The sequence below is a fragment of the Drosophila bipectinata genome, chromosome 3L (assembly GCF_030179905.1).
Source record: "Drosophila bipectinata strain 14024-0381.07 chromosome 3L, DbipHiC1v2, whole genome shotgun sequence".
In the NCBI taxonomy this organism is placed as follows: domain Eukaryota; kingdom Metazoa; phylum Arthropoda; class Insecta; order Diptera; family Drosophilidae; genus Drosophila; species Drosophila bipectinata.
In genome coordinates, this window is record NC_091738.1 from 9,483,809 (window position 1) to 9,501,759 (window position 17,951).

A 17,951-nucleotide genomic window follows, 5' to 3' on the forward strand; every position below is an offset into this window, starting at 1 on the left:
TAAAACTTTTCGAATAAAACCTTTTATGCGTATTTTGTTGCTCTCCTGAATAAAATTCTAGATTTTTATAATCCCCTCTTAGACAAACTGCTTAAGTTATCTTCTATATTTATAGGTCAGCGAATATTTGCTTGGAATTAAATATTATAAAATGCACAACTTATGCAAATAATGGCGTTCTTGAAAGACAAACTAATTATGAAAACAAATAAAGGCTTTCTTGGAAAGGAGCCGAAGCTTTCTTACTCTTTTTTAATTCCTTGCATGCCTATATCTTTGATAATATATTATCGATTCTTAAGCTGAATATAAAAAACAATTTATGGATCAATTGTCCACCATTCTGCATTAAAATCTTTAAAAAAAATATGTTCTTAACTAAATATACAATTTTTTGGGAGGTCCTCTTCAAAAAATTCAGAAATGCATGGAAGTAAAATATGGGCCACTTTGAAGACTATATCTTTGTCAATACTTATCCGATGTTAGCGGAATACCTTATACGATTTGTAGAACTATTCTCCACAAATCTGCATCAAAATCTGGAAACAAAATATTTTTTAGATTTTTTTTCAAATTTTCTGTGTGGTCCTCTTCAAAATGTTGAAAAATGCATGGATGGTCATTAAGGTTCCCAGCGAAGACCATAACTTTGCAAATAATCATCCGATTCTTGAGCGGAATACCTTAAACGATTTTTAGATGTATTCTGCACAAATCTGCATCAACATCTGGAAACAAAATATTTTTTAGATTTTTAGTCAAATTTTCTGTGTGGTCCTCTTCAAAATGTTGAAAAATGCATGGATGGTCATTAAGGCTCCCAGCGAAGACCATAACTTTGCAAATAATCATCCGATTCTTGAGCGGAATACCTTAAACGATTTGTAGAACTATTCTCCGCAAATCTGTATCAAAATCTGGAATCAAAATATTTTTTAAATTTTTTGTCAAATTTTCTGGGGGGTCGCCTTCAAAATGTTGAAAAATGCATGGATGGTCACTATGGCCCCCAGCGAAGACCATAACTTTGCAAATAATCATCCGATTCTTGAGCGGAATACCTTAAACGATTTGTAGAACTATTCTCCGACAATCTGTATCAAAATCTGGAATCAAAATATTTTTTAGATTTTTAGTCAAATTTTCTGGGGGGTCGCCTTCAAAATGTTGAAAAATGCATGGATGGTCATTAAGGCTCCCAGCGGAGACCATAACTTTGCAAATAATCATCCGATTCTTGAGCGGAATACCTTAAACGATTTGTAGAACTATTCTCCGCAAATCTGTATCAAAATCTGGAATCAAAATATTTTTTAGATTTTTTGTCAAATTTTCTGGAGGACCCCTTTCAAAAAGCTAAAAAATGCATGTTGAGGCATAGTAGCCCACTCCGAAAGCTAAATACACGTCCAGAATACGCATTTGATTCTTCCATAACCGTGTCGATATATTTGCCAATTTGCACCAAAATATATCCTTCAATGGTAAGCCTTGAACATTTTTCTGATAAAGTCTCTTTCAATCGTCTTTAAAACCTTTTCCAAAAATCCTATAGATTTTTTCAATGAAACCTTATTAGCTGAAATGTGACAAAATGACAGTACCCTCCGATAGGGAATCAAAATAGCTACTTGGACAAACCAAACACTGCTCAATTATGCGACATTAGTCCGCTTATGTTTGTATTCCCTTTAATGACAAACTGCATTGCAAGCTGGTATTGTCCCTGGAAAGTCAGCATTTGTAATATTATTAGCTTGGCGCAGGTAATAAGCGGGGGTGCTGTGACCACTGTGGGAACCAGGCAGAGTGGGGACACCCACTTAATTCCCGGCCAGAGTGCGGCGGTGTCTCCGTCATGGGGAATGGATAGTGGTATGGATAGGATGATGGACGGACTGAATCGGTTGGGGGCTATTTGATTTCTGCATTATTCAAGTAAACAGCTCCATTAAATGGGCGTGTAGCGGTTATTCCACCGCATTATAATTAACTTTTCGCTCTGTTTGCATTTCCAAGAGAATATCGATTCGCATGGAGGGACTGTGTTACTTCGAAACAAGGCACTTTGCATATCAAATAAATATGCATTCAATTATTCAAAGTATTTCAAAATTATATTACTTTGAAGAATAACGTGTGGGGTCTGCAATAATAATTCATTCAAAGTAAAAATCAATGAAAAAACAATTTAGATTATAAAAAATTGAAGAAGGCAAGGGCTTTTAATAAATAAATAAAATAAACTCGTGCCAGAATATTTAGCTAAACTTTTTGTAAATGAAAAAGTTTTAATGCCACGCCGGAAGTTGGATGCCATTTCGTCCTGGGCATAGTTTATTTAAATGTCTCAGCTCGTGTGCCGAAATATTAAAATAAATTTGTAATTCAGAAAAGCTTGCAATAAATTTCGTCACCCACAAACACGGTGGGGGCGGTGTCAGGATACCCGCAAGCTGCGAAACAGCCAAATATAAATAGGTTGTGGGCTGGGGCTTTTTAGGAAAGCATGGAAGGTGCCGGATTTGTGGGGTTATACTCCCGACTTGCAAAATGGGAATGGGGCTATGGGCTGTGGGCTAAAGGAGGAGTAGAGGCCGCTGATGTGAGCTTGTCGACGGCATGGCAAAGTACTTGAAGAATTACACACAATGCATGCATTATTCATGCTTACTTCAGAATTTGCGTTACAAAGTAAAAAATGCTGTAAGGACACTTGTGCCATGCCAGCCATGTCCTCGTGAAGGCAGCGAATGTGGAGAGCGGCCAAAACACGAAGAGGAAGTGTGAATGAGAAAGCCGGGCTAAGGAGCACTCGTCGCCCCAAAAGAAGGAAAAGTGCAAAATATATTCCGAGGTAAGCGCAAAAGCGCCCAGGCCGCTGATAGATTAGAGTTTCTTCAGTCCACCACCTAAATGCACTTTAAATAATTTTTTTAAGGTTTAATTTTAATATTTAAAATATAGGAATATGATGTTTGAAAAGATATTTATGATTAAAGATAGGGAAATATTTTGTTGGCATTATAGAAGTTTACAATTTAACATAATTCTAATTTTAGATATCCTTTCTTTTCTCTAGAATTTTCTGTTAGCAATTAGACTACAAAATTATCAAAAATTCTTAAAGAAACCCCCCTTAATATTATGTCCTTTAGCTACAAAATATTCTTTATGATAAATTGTATTTAAAGTTAAATCTTTCTTTCATAGTGCTGATTCAACTGCTCGACTTGGGGGGGAGCATGCAAATTGCGTCAGCTTTTTGCGGTGGTAAGCTGGAACCAGAAGAAGGAAGTGGGAGGTTGGTTGGATGGATGGATGGAGGCGACACCGCCACCAGGGGACAAATGTACATAATCATGTCAGATGTCAGCCGAAACGAAACGAAATGAGTAACGAGCCAGGCAACCGAATCCAGAGTCCAGGAATCCAGGAATGCCACCAGGCTCTTTGATTGCCTCCGCCTTTGGCACACAAATAAATGGAAAGACGGAAGGACGAAGGACCATCACTTGATGGCAATTGCTTGCCTTGTTCTCCATCGGCTGCCGTACAAAATACTTCAATTTCATTCTTTGTGGCATAACAAGCGTCCAGAGGATTCCTTACTTCCGATTTCTGAAGAGCCAAATAAATCGGTAAGACATTAAATTGAAGCCTTAAAGAGTCATGATGATCCCTACTAATCCTACTATAATTTTTTAATATTAAACAACGGCCTTTTAAATTCTTATTTATTACAGTCCTTGTTCTATTAGTTCTTTTATAAACTTCCTGGAAAGAAAAATCTCTTTTGGAGGAAAAACTTAAGCTGGAAACTGAAAGGTCGAAACTGTCGAAGAAGACGAACCTTTCGGTTAACAGAGAAAAGCCAAACTAAATGGACCCGAATCGTCGGCGTCTTATCAAACCGCACACGCGCCCATCTTCCCCATAGACCACCCCACCACTAGCACCACCCTCCAGGCCCATCTACTGCCACCACGAACACCATCATCATCAGCATCAGCGGGATGATGAGGCAGGAAAAGAAACAGAAATCTACTACATCATAAACTAGAAGCATGTGGGTGGGAGTGCACCACAGCAGTGAAGATTGGAGAGATGCGAGATGTGAAATGGAAACGGAGGAGGCGGCTGGTGCGGATGGGTGGTTTTCGAAATTATGTTGATAACCTCGCATGATCCTGACATTAGAGCTGCTCGGCTGCTGTCGACAACGACCGGCCTGGGAGGGACGACGACTATGTGTATGGGTTGGTGGCTCCGGCACGGCATGGGTTGGCGAATGTGAATCCGAATGCCAATGTTGATGCGGAAAGTATAGAGGGCGGACGATGGACGGATTGGAGGTGGAGAACCCGGCATGGAGAGATGGAGATGTGCACGTAGCGGCTTAAGTATATTCAAGCATATGGAGGGAATCAAGTGAAAATCAATAAAACCCAAACACGTCTACACAAATCACATGAAAATCGATGTTCATGGCAGTTCCCCCGGACCTTTCACCAAGCCACTCACTGTTCAAAATGATTAATTGGTTATCTCTAAAGATTGATTTTATAATCAAAACCAGAATAATATTTTATTAAATTTTTTAATTTATGAAACAAGTAATTTTTTTATCATAATTCCAGCTATTTCAGTATTATAACATCTTTTAATATCATCTCTATTTTTCTCTTAGTGGTGTGATGGGCGCGAGAACTAAAAAGCCACTCTACTCCAACCGCCTAGGCTCCAATATTCCTGTTCCTAGCTACCCATCGATGTATCGGAGAACTTAAAGGATTGTTGGCCATGTTGGTGTTTTGCTATTTTATTGGGAAAACGTGCAACGCATTAAAATCATACTACTCTACCTCCTTCTCGATGCCACAAAAGGCGCACTAAGTGGTCCATTCGACGATGGCGTTTCTGGGTTTTCCTCAGAAAAAAGGCGTTCATTTGTATCCTATTTGGAGTCCCGAAGCGAAGCTGCAACGGCACCGTTCGGAATTCGGAATCCAGAATTGGGGGGAATTTTGATCCTGTGAAGAAAGGATTGCCAGCCAGCCTAAGTGCCCCAGAAGCCTTTCCCTTCTGGCTTTTAGCAGTGTTTTCTTACGGTCACCCAGGACACAAAAAAAAAACCCACTCCCATTCCAACCCATCCGGAATCCGCCATCCGCAATCCGCATTTGTTCTGCGAAGTGCATTTGTGTGTCTGAAGGCCAGTTAAATGTGGAAACGTGAAGGTTTTCCCTGCCACACTGCGCGACCTGTGAAGTAGCTTCGAATCACAAACATTGAAGTTAAGTGGATACCGGGGGACTCTATATTATTATGGCTTGAAATGTAAGTTTTTATTTATTGTATGGTTTAAGTAAAAACTGAAACTGGAAACCTTTTCAGGGGGGAAACCAAGGGTAAGTTTTTATGAAGGTGAACATTTCTGAAAAGTTTCAATACTCATAATTCTTATCCTTGATAATCTACTCCTGATAATCGTGACTGACAAGTATTGTAAACTTCCAATTTTTACAAAAATTTGTTGGCAAAAAAAAACTGAAAAACATGTGAGGGCTTTTTTGATGGACAATGTGGTAGAGTCTATTAAGCTGTTTCCAGGGGAGTGGGGTTTTTTTCAGTTCCCACTCCGGGGAGTTTCAAAAATTGTGAGTTGCTGGCAGGGCCACCCCCGAACATCTTATTCGGATGATTCCCGACGGGACGTATTTAGGTTAAACTCGTGTGGAACTCACTCACATAAATCATGCATTTGATTAATTGTATGCCACTGACTTTTATCCTGTTCGACAGAGCTGCAACGTGGCTAAAAAAAAAAAAAATAAATAAATGGGGGAAGCTGGCCCTTAAAACTTTTTGGCATGCAGTGGCAAAAAAAAGAGATATTTTTATTTTTTAGATATTAAATGCCTTGATTTATATTTATTTCATATTATTATTATTATTTGGATTTTGGGATTTAATGTGAAAAGGGTTTATGGCTATAATCGCATTATAGATCTATTTTTTCCAATCGCCATTGTCTGTTTGGCCAGATTCCTCTATAATATAGGGGGTATATGCATATAAAAGTGTTTTCGAATCATTTTTGTTTCGTTTTTAGAATTCTGGTGTTTTGTTTGTATGTTTTTTTTTTTATTTCTTCCTCTGCACATCGGTAGCCCCATGCTGGGTTTTGGATGTTGGGCCGCCGCCCTCAGCCGGGCAATTGTGTTGTGTAAACATTTTTTCAGCATTAACTGACATGTGTAAATCCCCATCGCCACACAAAAACAGCCAGACGGGGGGGAGATGCGGATGCTTTCCCTAGAGCTGATCCAATGGAGACCAGACCTAGACCAGAGCAGAGCACCCACAACGAGCCAGTGACAAATAGCGGAAGGAGGTTGGGGGGGGAGTGAGGTGGCAAGTGGGCGGTTGGAGACGGGGTGGGTGACAGTAACTGGGAGGTAGGGGTAGTAAGCCGGACTGTCCAACGCCAGCGGCGCCATTTTTTATTTCTATTAAGATGAATTGTTAAAACAGTGACAGGCTCTGTGTCTGCAAAGCATTTTCATCCATTTTCTTGCTTTTCCTTGATTTTCCTTGCTCTCTCTCCCATCAGGCCATCGGATCGAGAGGCGGTACAATGGGTCGTGTTATCCGGCCCAAAAGTGGGGGAAAGCGTCTGTTGGGAAAATTAAACCGAAACTGTTGAAAAGTTTAAGTAAGAATGACTTTCGGAAAACTTTAAATAGAAAAATAGTTTCATAAAAATTTCTTAAAAATAAAAAAAAAAAAAACTATTTCTAGCCTAAGCCCACATTTATTTTAATATATTTTTTTTTACAAAAACTTGTGAAATCAACTATTCCGAAATTCTTAAGAGTTTCTTTTCCAGATGTGAAGTTTGAGTTGAAGCTGAGTGGAGTAGAGCCAGCTCAGAATTTCTACAAAAAAAAGCTAAAGAGAGTTTGAGAAGCCGCGTTCTCTTCCGCTCTTTAAGCAAAACACTCAAGAGAATCGGAGTGGGAGCGAGTGAAACCAAAACAGCTGGTTTAAACATGCCAAGTCCATATGTTTGCCGGCAGCAGCTGGGCAGCAAAGAGCGAGCGAGAGTGAGAGAGAAGAGGCAACGCCGGCGCAGTGGTGTGACTGCGGTTCACGGCCAAGGGAAAAGCTGCGACGCCGGCAGCGCAGCCGGCCCGGAAAATTGGTATAAAAGGAGCTGCAAACACAGCCGGCCGGATAGTAGCTTTTTGGAAAAACTGCTCGGAAAACTGCTCCGCTCAGCTCAGCTCAGCTCTCAATTCTTAGTTCCCGTGATTGAAGTCGTCGTCGTCGTCGTCGCAGTAGCCAGCCAGCCGCAGTAGCAGCAGCAGCAGCGAATTCCCAAGCTCTCTCACAGCGCTGTTCTCACCCATACAAACACACACAAACACTCACACACACGCACATGAGCCCCAGCTGAGCGAGCGTTGAGTCGAAAGAGAGAATTACAGGCAGAGACAGAGGCAGAAGCAGAAATCGAGCTACAGCGGCAAGCACACCCGCACCGCTAATTCAGTCGACGTCGACGCTGGCAGAGGAGCACATCGGACCAAAACGGAAACGGACAGCGACCGAGACGGAAACAGAACTCTACGCAGCCATCTTAGCACTTGAAACTCGCCATATGTAGAAAGGAAACGCAAGGAAAAAAGAAAAACTATAACTCTGTCCAACAATAAAAATCAAAAAAACCATGTGCTGTGCTTAACATTAATAAGAAAATAAGAAAAATCCAGAGACAGAGGAAAAGGAAAAAGGGAAATCTAGATCCGGAGAGAGAAAAAGAGAGAGAGCTGGACGGGGCGGCGATTTCCGTTGATTTTTTAGAATGTATTAAATTGAAACAAAAAATGTTTAACTAGAATAACAAATTTAGTTGTTGATACTTTTCCAATTGCTTGTTAAACGCTGTCGTCGCTGAATATCGTCGCTGAACTCTCCTCACACAACAACACACCAACCAACACGCGAAATAAAATCAAATTCTTGTGATTAAAGTGCATTTCTAATACGTACAAATAACCACAACACAAGCATATATATATTTATTATATATTTGTACGTGTTTCCCCCCTCCAAACACACACAACTATCCAACACGCGACGGAAAAATCGGTTAAAATCTGAGAATCAGGACTTCTGAGCAGCAGCGGCAGCCACAAACTTTAATTTTGAAGAAGACCCCAACACACAGAAGAATTCGAATCAGAACGGCGACTCTATGAAGATGGAAGTGCTCTCAGTACAAAATCATATTCAGGGAAAATTCGGTGTTAAAAAAATTAAAGGTGAGTACTAAAAAGTGTGTTTTTTATTTAATATTTAAGAGAGTGAGTGTGTGGAATTTAAAAAAAAGGCAGGCATTTGTAGAGAAACTTACATCCAAAGTGCAAAGTTTGTTGAAAAAAGATTAGTTACCTTAGAAAATTTTATTAGAAAATACAATTTATTACCTCCGTAAACTGACCACCTCATACGAATTAAAATTTTTGTAATTCCTCGCCTCGTAACCGAATAAACTAAAATCGAAATCGTTAATTTCGATTATGCTTGATTAAATTTAATGCCCCGGCTTTATATTCCAACCAACTTTAAGGTCGTCGTTCACCTTTTGAACTTACAAAATCCACTCGCGGGTCGCTTCTTTAAAGAATTCTCAATTAAGGCACATTTCGGGTATTTTTAATGAGCCACGAACATTTTTATTTTTCATGTTTATGGGCCATTATTTTTTTTTTTCTGATTCAATTAATTTTATAGCGTACAGGATGAACATTTCATTTGATGTCTTCAGCAAATTTTCCAGAGATTATAAAATTCATTTATTCAAATATTTTTCATGGCAATGGAAAATTTTGATAAATCCATACTTTCATACTTCAAGTGCTTTTTTGATTTTCAATGTCTGGGGAACAATAAACATGAAGATTTTATATTTATTTTCAAAAAATGATGTGTGGATATCCAATAAAAAAAATATACACATATAGATGAAAGATAGTTTTATGTTTTCTAATAAAGTTTGTAAAATTTCCAAGTCATATCCTCCTCTTGCCTGAATAGTACAAACTTTATGCTTTCTTTCATCCCGAGAAAGTGCCCTTTTTCGTTAAGGGGGTTGAAAATTGTAAAATTTGCATTATGCATTTTGCACTCAGTTCCTGTCCGAAGCCAGGCGAGCATATCCTGTTCATGTGTCTGACTGCCGGATTATGCAACATCCTGTTAATCCTGTCACTTTAAACTTTGCACCACGGCGCACCAAGAAAGAGTTGAGTTGGGCAAATTAGACAGGGGGACAGGGTTCGTCTGGGTAGCCCAGAGGGGAGGTACCTACATATATACATATAGAGAGTCATATAGCCCGGCACGTAAACCAACAAAACATAAAAAAAAAAATTGTAAAATCACCCGGAGGCGAACACAACAAGCGGCTGTGGCAGCTCCACATGCATGCAACAACATGTCACCTCACCGTTAACTGGCAGTGTTGCAAAATCTGGCAGGGAAATATGAAACTAAACCGAAATTCCATTAAAAGTGAAATTAAATAGTCTATTTACTTATTAAAAGGGGTATTAGTAAGAGTTTTTAAAAATGTTGCTTAAATTAGAAGAATTAGAGGCATTATTTATATGATTTATAGTACTTATAATACTATCTTTTTAGTGTTATAAGTTAGCTTTTCTTTCCTTTTTATTTTATTTTCAAATTTATTCTTATATCCATTCTTAACATTTTTCAAATCAATGATTTTTATGATCTGAAATAGCTAGAATTGGCCTGAAAATAGCCGAGTAGGCCGCATCGCCTCTATCGCACACCTTGTTGGCTTGCAACGCGCTCAAAAGCTCTGCCGACCCGGCCTCTCGGCCACCCGCCGCCCACGCCTCTCGGCCAGCGTATGTATTTGCAGTCAATTTAATTTCATGACTGACTGAGCGCATGCAATTTTATTTTCGAAGGACATACGAACCAGCCAGCCTCACTCACAACACACACACACACACACACAAATATGGTCAATATGCACAGTTATAGTCAGATTAATAGGGGTAGGCATCCGAATCCTTTTTCATAATTTTCCTTTATGCAAAATAATTATTTGAAACCCAAATTATACACAAAACTATATACATATGTATGAAAATCCCTGTAAAAGGATTGTGTCCGGTGTCCTGTGGTCCGGTGGCAATAATGCTGTTTAATTAATTACTTAATTTCTTTGAATAAACATTAGTTATGCCCATGTCCCCGATACTCCCCGATATATGTAATATTCCTCCCGTTGGGGGGGTTTTTTGGGAAAAAGGGTTATCAAGAAGTTGATTTAATATTTATCAACCCCTTCAGAGAAACACGCGCCAGTGTGTCTGTATTTGTGGAATTTAGATTCGCAGTGGTTGCCAAAGATTTCCATTAGGGGGCCAAATGCGAATGACTTCCAAAATTGGTCGTAATGAATAATTTATCAACTGCTTATTGATTCAAAAAACTAACATATGTACATATCAACAATCATGCAGAAAATAAATACAAAAATACATGTATATTGTACATATCTATGTAGTATACAATATGTAGTATAAAGTACAGTTCATGGACTATCTTACAGCCAATTTAACTCGATTAGTAAGATTGTATTGAAGAACTGAAACACAGACATACTGGCAGTGTAGATGCCAATCTATGCCTACACTTTGCGTGTTTAATTAAACTAGAAACTAAAAATAGAGAGAAAACCCTAACGTACAGTAAAAATAGGCTATAAAAGAATATATTAATTCTTTATTTTTATTTCTTAAAATCCTAGTTCTGCTCTAAATACTAGTAGAATTTAATATAATTTTTTTTATTTTCTTCTCACTTAACTGATATCTACTGTATTCTCGAAAATTGAATCCCAAGGCCAAGCCACGCCACGCATTATGAGAGCCAAGTAATAAGCCCTGAACTCACCTATCCTGCTCTACCGCTTCCGATCCCCCAACCCCATGCTAGCCTCCATCTCCCTGTCCCTGTCCCTGTCGCTCTTATTCAACAAAACAGAACACAGCCAGAGCCATGTTTGCGGTGTACCGTTAACTTTGGATGGGTTGATGATGCTGCTTCTGTGTGGCTGCCACTGCCCCCTGCCACCCTACCTGCTACCAGGTATTGTTAAACATTCTTGTGTTCACTGTTGTGTTGTCGTTCTTGCTGATTCCGAATGCACAAAATACACACAGCCGCAAATGCTCCACGATGGCTGCGGTGGTGTGTAAGTGAGAGGGCATGTTCATCAATCTGCCCATCTCGCCACCAAAACCAAATATGCATACAAATACAAAGACACCACCTACGAAATACATCCTTTCACACACACTTATAAGCAGAGAGCCGGCCATTGAGGCATAACTTTGAATCCTTTCGTTTGAAATTGAAAAGAATAAAATATGATAATGTAAAATGTATAAGGTGTGGGTGCATAAACATACACATATGTACTAAATACATATGTACATATGTATGTATATTTTCACTTTCTCCCTTTTTTCGCAAAATGGTGCCGAAATACACATCACTCATACGCAGTGTTGGTCCCTTCCGATAACTACTTCTAGCCATTAAAGAAGAGTTTCCTTTTTTTTATGGAATGGGGGTTTTAACGACCCCTTAAGATAACGAGATTTCATTAATTTATGGATAAAGCTTTACATCTATTAATTTGTTCGCAGCTGTGGACCAAGTACCCACATTCGAGCACAAGTACACACACTGGCTTGTGTGCTTTATAATTAAGTGTGTGGTCGTTGTATGTACATATGTGTGTATGTTATTTTTTCCCTGTTTTATTTGGTTTTTTTTTTTTGGTTCTTTTTGGCTTTCGCTTTTTTGACTTTGCACAAACCCTTTTGTGGAGACAACGGCACTTGACAAAATCCAATAACACACGCAGCGATACTGGGGAAGGAAGGTGGGACAGAGACGGCCTAGCGCCCAAGGCAGTGGCGTACACAACTGGGGGGTTTTCTGGTTAAAACTTCCCTTTACAATGTTTTTTTTCTTTACATTCCTTGATAGGAGTCCCTGGAGTTCCTAAATCCCCCCATAACTAAATATACATATAGAAGTAGACGCCCCTGGAGGTGGGGTGGAGGTCTGTGGGTTGAGGGAGAATCTAACACATGTGGACACATGCAGAGCCGCAAACATGTGCCGTTAATTTCTTAATTACGCGGGTGTGCTTTGCTCTGCGTGCCAAGGAGCTAGACAGAGACAGTCCAGGAAGGTGGGGACGGGCGGACAAGGTGGCCCCGGCAAGAGCGAGTGAGATGCAGCCGCAGAGTGGGGAGAAGAAGGAAAAAGAGACTCATGCAAAGCTAACGAGAGCAAATTGTCCATTCAGCAACGTTGCAATGATTATATAGTAGAGCTGTGGTGGAGAAACAGAAGAAAGAGAGCGAGCGGAGGGGGCTGTGGGGGGAGAAGAAAAGTGGGAGGCTCTTTAAAGAGTTTCCGCGCTAATTACAAGACGCTGTCGAGACAAGCCAAGTAGTTAATTTGTAGTCGCTGCACTTGCACACGTCTTTAAAAGTTTCTTTAAGAGATATTAAAAATATTAAAAAGGACTTCTATATGATAAATTGATTGAAATACTTAAAGAATCTATAAGCCATAAACCCAATTAGTTCAGACACTTGGTTAGCTTTAAGTTTGTATTTAATATTCCATGTTCCACTGTAGCCCCCAGCCTTTAATTTAAGAGTTGAGCTCTGGTTTTTATCGTCTGCTCGCTTGGTCGGTCGGGTAATAAAGTAACAGCAAAAGAAATAAAGCCAAAGACACAAGAGAGGAGGGGGAGACGGCTGCTTACTGGGGAGAGAGCAAGAGAAAGGGGGCTGGGGGCCTGAAACGTTGGGGACAAAAGAGAGAGTGAGAGAGCGTCAGCTGGAAACGGGAAACGGCTGATTTTCCAGCTGTTGTTGCCAGGTGATTTCCCTCGCCCCAACGCGCCCCCCTTTAAGCCAAAGCTGGAAGTGGAGTCTGCGCACTGCACTCTTCCCGGTATCCCCCCCAGTTAAACGCGAAAGTGGATGGCAAGTGGATGCCATTTGTTGGACATCAGCTGATTTTTTTCGTTTCCATTTCCATTCCCACATGGCACTCTTTGCCGGTCGATGAGACAGCCAACTACAGTTAAGCTCCTCTAACTTGAACTTTCACCGGCCCAGTCTTTGGCTTAATTGGTGATTAAAACGGATGTAATTAATACAAATCTGTTGCAAGTATTTGAAGTTCTAGCAGTGAGGTATAATTCTTAGTTATTTTCCTTAAAATTTAATAAAATTTAATTAATTATCTTAATAATTTTAATTATTTTCTTCAGTAGAGATTTCAACAGTAGACTGGCCAACTGCAGCGTCGGACCTCCTGGAGGAGGAGGAGGAGGAAGAACTGACCGTGGCCGGGACAACGGCTACCGGCGAGGTCCTGGACGTGGATGTCGTTGACGGACATCCGGCCTCTGTGCTGCACATGCGACAGCATCAGGCCCTCAACACGCGTCCCCTACCCACACCCACGGTCGTGGGAGGCGGCGGCGGGTCCGGGATACCATCGCCCAAGCAGGCCACGTCGGCTGTGGCGGCCGCTAGCTTCGAGGCTCCGATTAGCGGTGGCAGTGCCGCTGCCTACCACCACGCCTACATGACCAACGTACTGGCCAGCACCAACCAGCAGCAGCAGCAGCAGTACCACCCCCTGCCCGCCTCGCCACTGCAGTCAACGGCCGGGGCACGGTTCGGAGCCTCCGACAACCTGGACGATGTGAGTGCCAGTGCGGTGCGGGAGCTGTCGCAGCAACTGCAGGCCCATCTGCGGGACGCCAAGAGGCGCCACCTCGCCTGCACGGAGGTGACCCTGCCCAATGACCTCACGCAGCGGATTGCTGCCGAAATCATTCGGATGTCGGAGCGGGAGCCCTGCGGCGAGCGCGCCTGCACCCTCTTCATTGAGTTCGAGAGCGAGCCGAACAATGTCAGGTGAGGAAATTGGTTTATTTATTTATCAATTTGGGAATTTTCATTAACGGTTTCTCGTATCATGGCAGGCGCATTGCATCGTTCAAGGTGGACCCGGACACTGTGTCGATATTCGAGCTGTATCTGACCTTGAGGCAGGACAAGAGCGGTTGGACCTCCCTCCTGCCGCAGTTCATCAAGTAAGTGATGATTATTTTGTAGTAATTTCGGTTAATGATGCTAATGAGAAACTATTGATTTCCTCACCCGTCCAGAAACCTCACCCGCAGCAACACCATCAACATCAGTCCCGACTTTACGCTGACCAAGAACAAGCTCTACTCATCCGAGTAAGTCTAGGGAGGATCGGCATAAGGGCTGCTTTAAACTCAATCCCTCCGAACAACAACAACAACAACAGCAACAGAAAGAAAAGAAAAAATGTAGAGCAGCTGGGAAATCCTTCGGTCGTGAATCCATCTTGGAACATCTTGGAAATATTATTAAAACCATAGAGGCAAACTTTTGGACCACAACTATCAACTTACTCCTGCAACCAACAAATCAACTCTAAAGCTCTTAAAACAGCGAAAACAATTATTTTGGAACCTAACGCTCTAAAAGATAAAAAAAGAAAACCAAAAAAAAAACTAAAAACAAATCAACTGCAGTTGCAGGCAACTCAAAACTCTTATTGGACTGACTTTTTGGCTTAAAAAAAAGGTACTTTTTGAAAAACGAAACAAAAACTAAAAAATCGAAAAAAAGAAGAACAAGTCTTGAACGAGAAGCGAGGAGAGTGAGGAGAATACACAAAAAACAAACACATTAAAACACAAAGAACCATTAAGGAATATTCAAAATATTGTAAAACGTTATCGAGAGGAGGAGGACTTCACTCAGTGAATGGTTGTCGGTGATCCGTTTTAAATTGAATATTAAATGGCAAATAAACCTCCAGACGAGAGAGTATTAACCGCATATGTATGTATGGATGTATGTATACGCCATCATCATCATCATCATGAAGGTAGATTGTACTATATATTGTGTATCTCTGAAATGCATAATGTATGATGCAAGATTTTTTTTGTCACGATCCAATTAGGCTATTACTTCTAAATGCATGCATACATACATACATCTATATATATATATATATATTCTTAAATGAAAAAAATACAAAGAAAATCAAGAAATTTATATATATATGAGAGAAAAACAATAAGAATCGGGACGATCAACGGCAGCAAAGGCAAAAGCAAAAGCAGTAAGAGGAAAGTTAATAATAACAAATATAAAAACAAAGTTGATGTGATATTATATAATAATTATAAATATTGATAAATGCATAAACACTCACACACTCTCACGAATACACTCACAAAAAAAAAACACATAGAAATCAATTACCGAAATTTTTTGAAAAAAAAATTATTCAAAAACCGACCTCCGTCAAAACCATCAGGTGTGAGCGGGAGCCCAGTTATTACAAAAACAATACAAACAACAAAAACGTATAAGATCATGATAATTGCTAATTGATAGATTCAAGTAATTCTCAAAAAATATTTCCACCAATTTATGATTAAGCTCTGTATTATTATTTTAATTGATTATAATTATTTTTCGTTTTTTTGTGCAGAGTTCCAAACTTTGCTAAGAAAGTGTAGCCAACTGGCTGATTATACAATATAATATAGATATATATGAAAAATATTTCTAATATTTGATGTTTCTAATCTAAGATTTTAATTATTAAAGCAAAGGCAAAAGCAAAAACCAGAATCAACAACCAGAGAAATCGACAAAAATTCAGCAGACAAAAATTCATTAAATGTGCGTAGCTGTGTGTTTATCTGTAGTTTAGTTAACAAAAAAACAAAAACAAATTATGAAAACAATAACACGATATAACAGACAACAAATTGATAGGAACGAATCGATAAGTATCTATTGGAGGCAGTTAAGATATGTAACTTATACAAAAACGTGTACGGATGGATACATTTTGGCTAGTTAGTTGGCAAACAAATTGTTTTGATTAACAAATTATATGAGCAGTGAAATTATTTATAAAGAAAAAAGAAGCAAAAAAATTGATGAACAAAAAAATGGGTAACTATTGCCAAGTGGCAGAGGCGAAAACTTTCGGAAAATATAAAGTCATCTGTGTTAATAAATTTTAAAATAATTTTTAGCGTAGATTAACAAAACAAAAAACGTAAAAGTAAAAAAAGAAGAAATGAAAATCCATCAAGTATGTTGTATCTGACAGGCATCGTAAAGCTCTCACACACACGCCACAAAATCTTAAGAAAAGAATCATAAATAAAACATAAACAGATCCCAAGTATTCGACAGGTTAATAGTAGGTTTATACTCGAGCATAACGCAAAACACGCAAAAGCAAAAACATGAATTTATTTATAAAAACCAAGAAATACAAAAAACATTTGCAATAATTTAATTTAATCTTAACTAAATCATTTTTTTTCCACAATAATCAATCCCACAAAGATCTCGAATTATGCAAAAAGAATTATAAGAAGCAAAACTCATTATATGATAAAGGTAAAAATCTTTCACGAAAAATACAAAATACAAACTAGGTATTTAAAAACTTGCTTTATACTTATTTAGGTTATAACCCAGGTTTAAAATGCCAAGAGCACTCTAAAACATAACAAACGTTTCAGCCATCTGAGACTCAAAATATCGACGATTTCAACTTCATTCGATCATTAAAATCACAACAAAAACACACACACACACATCAGCATATGCCCATATATAAAGATATATAGAGTATATGTAAATAGGGCCACCGTAGCAGCAATAAATGATGAAAGAAAATAAATTTCTATATATACTGTATTAACGAATTAAATGTGAACATAATTAAAGCAAGCGAAGAAATAGAACCATGAATGTGATCTATTTAATAAAAAACTAATCTTAAAAATAAAAACATTACACAATCTATGGCAATCATTATGTTATTATTATGTTTTGTTTCAAATACTTAACTTTTATGCCCAAAGTAGATGTAGAAAGTTTTGATTTGTAGAACTTGCAATATTATTTGCCGACTTTGTTTGTCTTTTGAATTCTTCTGCCAGGCTTTGTAAGATTGTAGAATTCGCAATGCTTTCGATGTTGTTTTTCCATTATGAGCTTCGTTTTTTTTCGAATTAAATATTGTATTTTGAAGTAGTGTCTCAGTCTCCCGATTTTGGGAGATATTTTTGCGTTTCGTTCTCCATGGATAAGTGTAAAACGGTGTAGAAGAACAAAGGAAGGAATGAATCTTAGACACGTCCAGTGCTCCTCAAAGTATTTTGTAAACAATAATGATAAACCAAAACAAAGAAAAACAAAACGCATAAGAAAAGCGAATATAAATATGTATTTATGCGAGGGTATGCAAAAAAATTCGATATATGAATGTAAAATAGATGTATGGCTATATCTATATTGTAGAATTTTTACACATTCTATTACAGACTACAGAGTTACCGACTAAGGCAAATAATATGATTACTACTACTACTACTGCAGTACTAATGTATATTTTCAATGTATGTGTGTGTGTTGTTTAAGGGAACCAATTAATGCATTCAAGAATCAAATTACAAATCAATTAAACGAACGCCTCAACTATCTATACTCTATCTCTATCTCGATCAGTCTAACATTAGAGATCAAAAACCTTCAAACAGTAGTAGGCAAAAAATGCATAAAACATTAAACACAAAAAAAACCAAAAAACAAAATATAAAATTTTAATTCAAACTGCATTCCACTGGCATCTTCGATATTCGATAGGAACGTTTTATTCAAACGATTATCCCACCATATGCAATATGAGCAAGTTTTAAGTTATCACTGGTAGTTTGAGTT

The 17,951-nt window shown here is 38.8% G+C and overlaps 1 protein-coding gene across 2 annotated transcripts; it reads left to right on the forward strand.

Annotated features, from left to right (window-relative positions):
• Positions 1-7,237: 7,237 nt before the first annotated feature.
• chrb (charybde) lies at positions 7,238-16,908 on the forward strand. 2 transcript variants are annotated; one of them, XM_017234609.3, is made up of 4 exons: positions 7,238-8,333; positions 13,415-14,069; positions 14,138-14,248; positions 14,324-16,908. In XM_017234609.3, the coding sequence occupies exons 1-4, from the start codon at positions 8,267-8,269 to the stop codon at positions 14,400-14,402; spliced, it is 912 nt and encodes a 303-aa protein (XP_017090098.2). In that variant the 5' UTR covers positions 7,238-8,266; the 3' UTR covers positions 14,403-16,908. The 2 variants fall into 2 exon arrangements, with proteins under 2 accessions (XP_017090098.2, XP_017090099.2); XM_017234610.3 differs by having other exon boundaries at positions 13,418-14,069.
• Positions 16,909-17,951: the final 1,043 nt, after the last annotated feature.

What these genes read in the sequence shown, in the direction of transcription:
- chrb (XM_017234609.3), top strand. Translation starts at nt 8,267, where the DNA reads ATGAAGATGGAAGTGCTCTCAGTACAAAATCATATTCAGGGAAAATTC. An exon ending in CGGTGTTAAAAAAATTAAAG is followed by an intron (nt 8,334 to 13,414) that starts GTGAGTACTAAA and finishes TATTTTCTTCAG; the next exon opens with TAGAGATTTCAACAGTAGAC. An exon ending in AGCGAGCCGAACAATGTCAG is followed by an intron (nt 14,070 to 14,137) that starts GTGAGGAAATTG and finishes GTATCATGGCAG; the next exon opens with GCGCATTGCATCGTTCAAGG.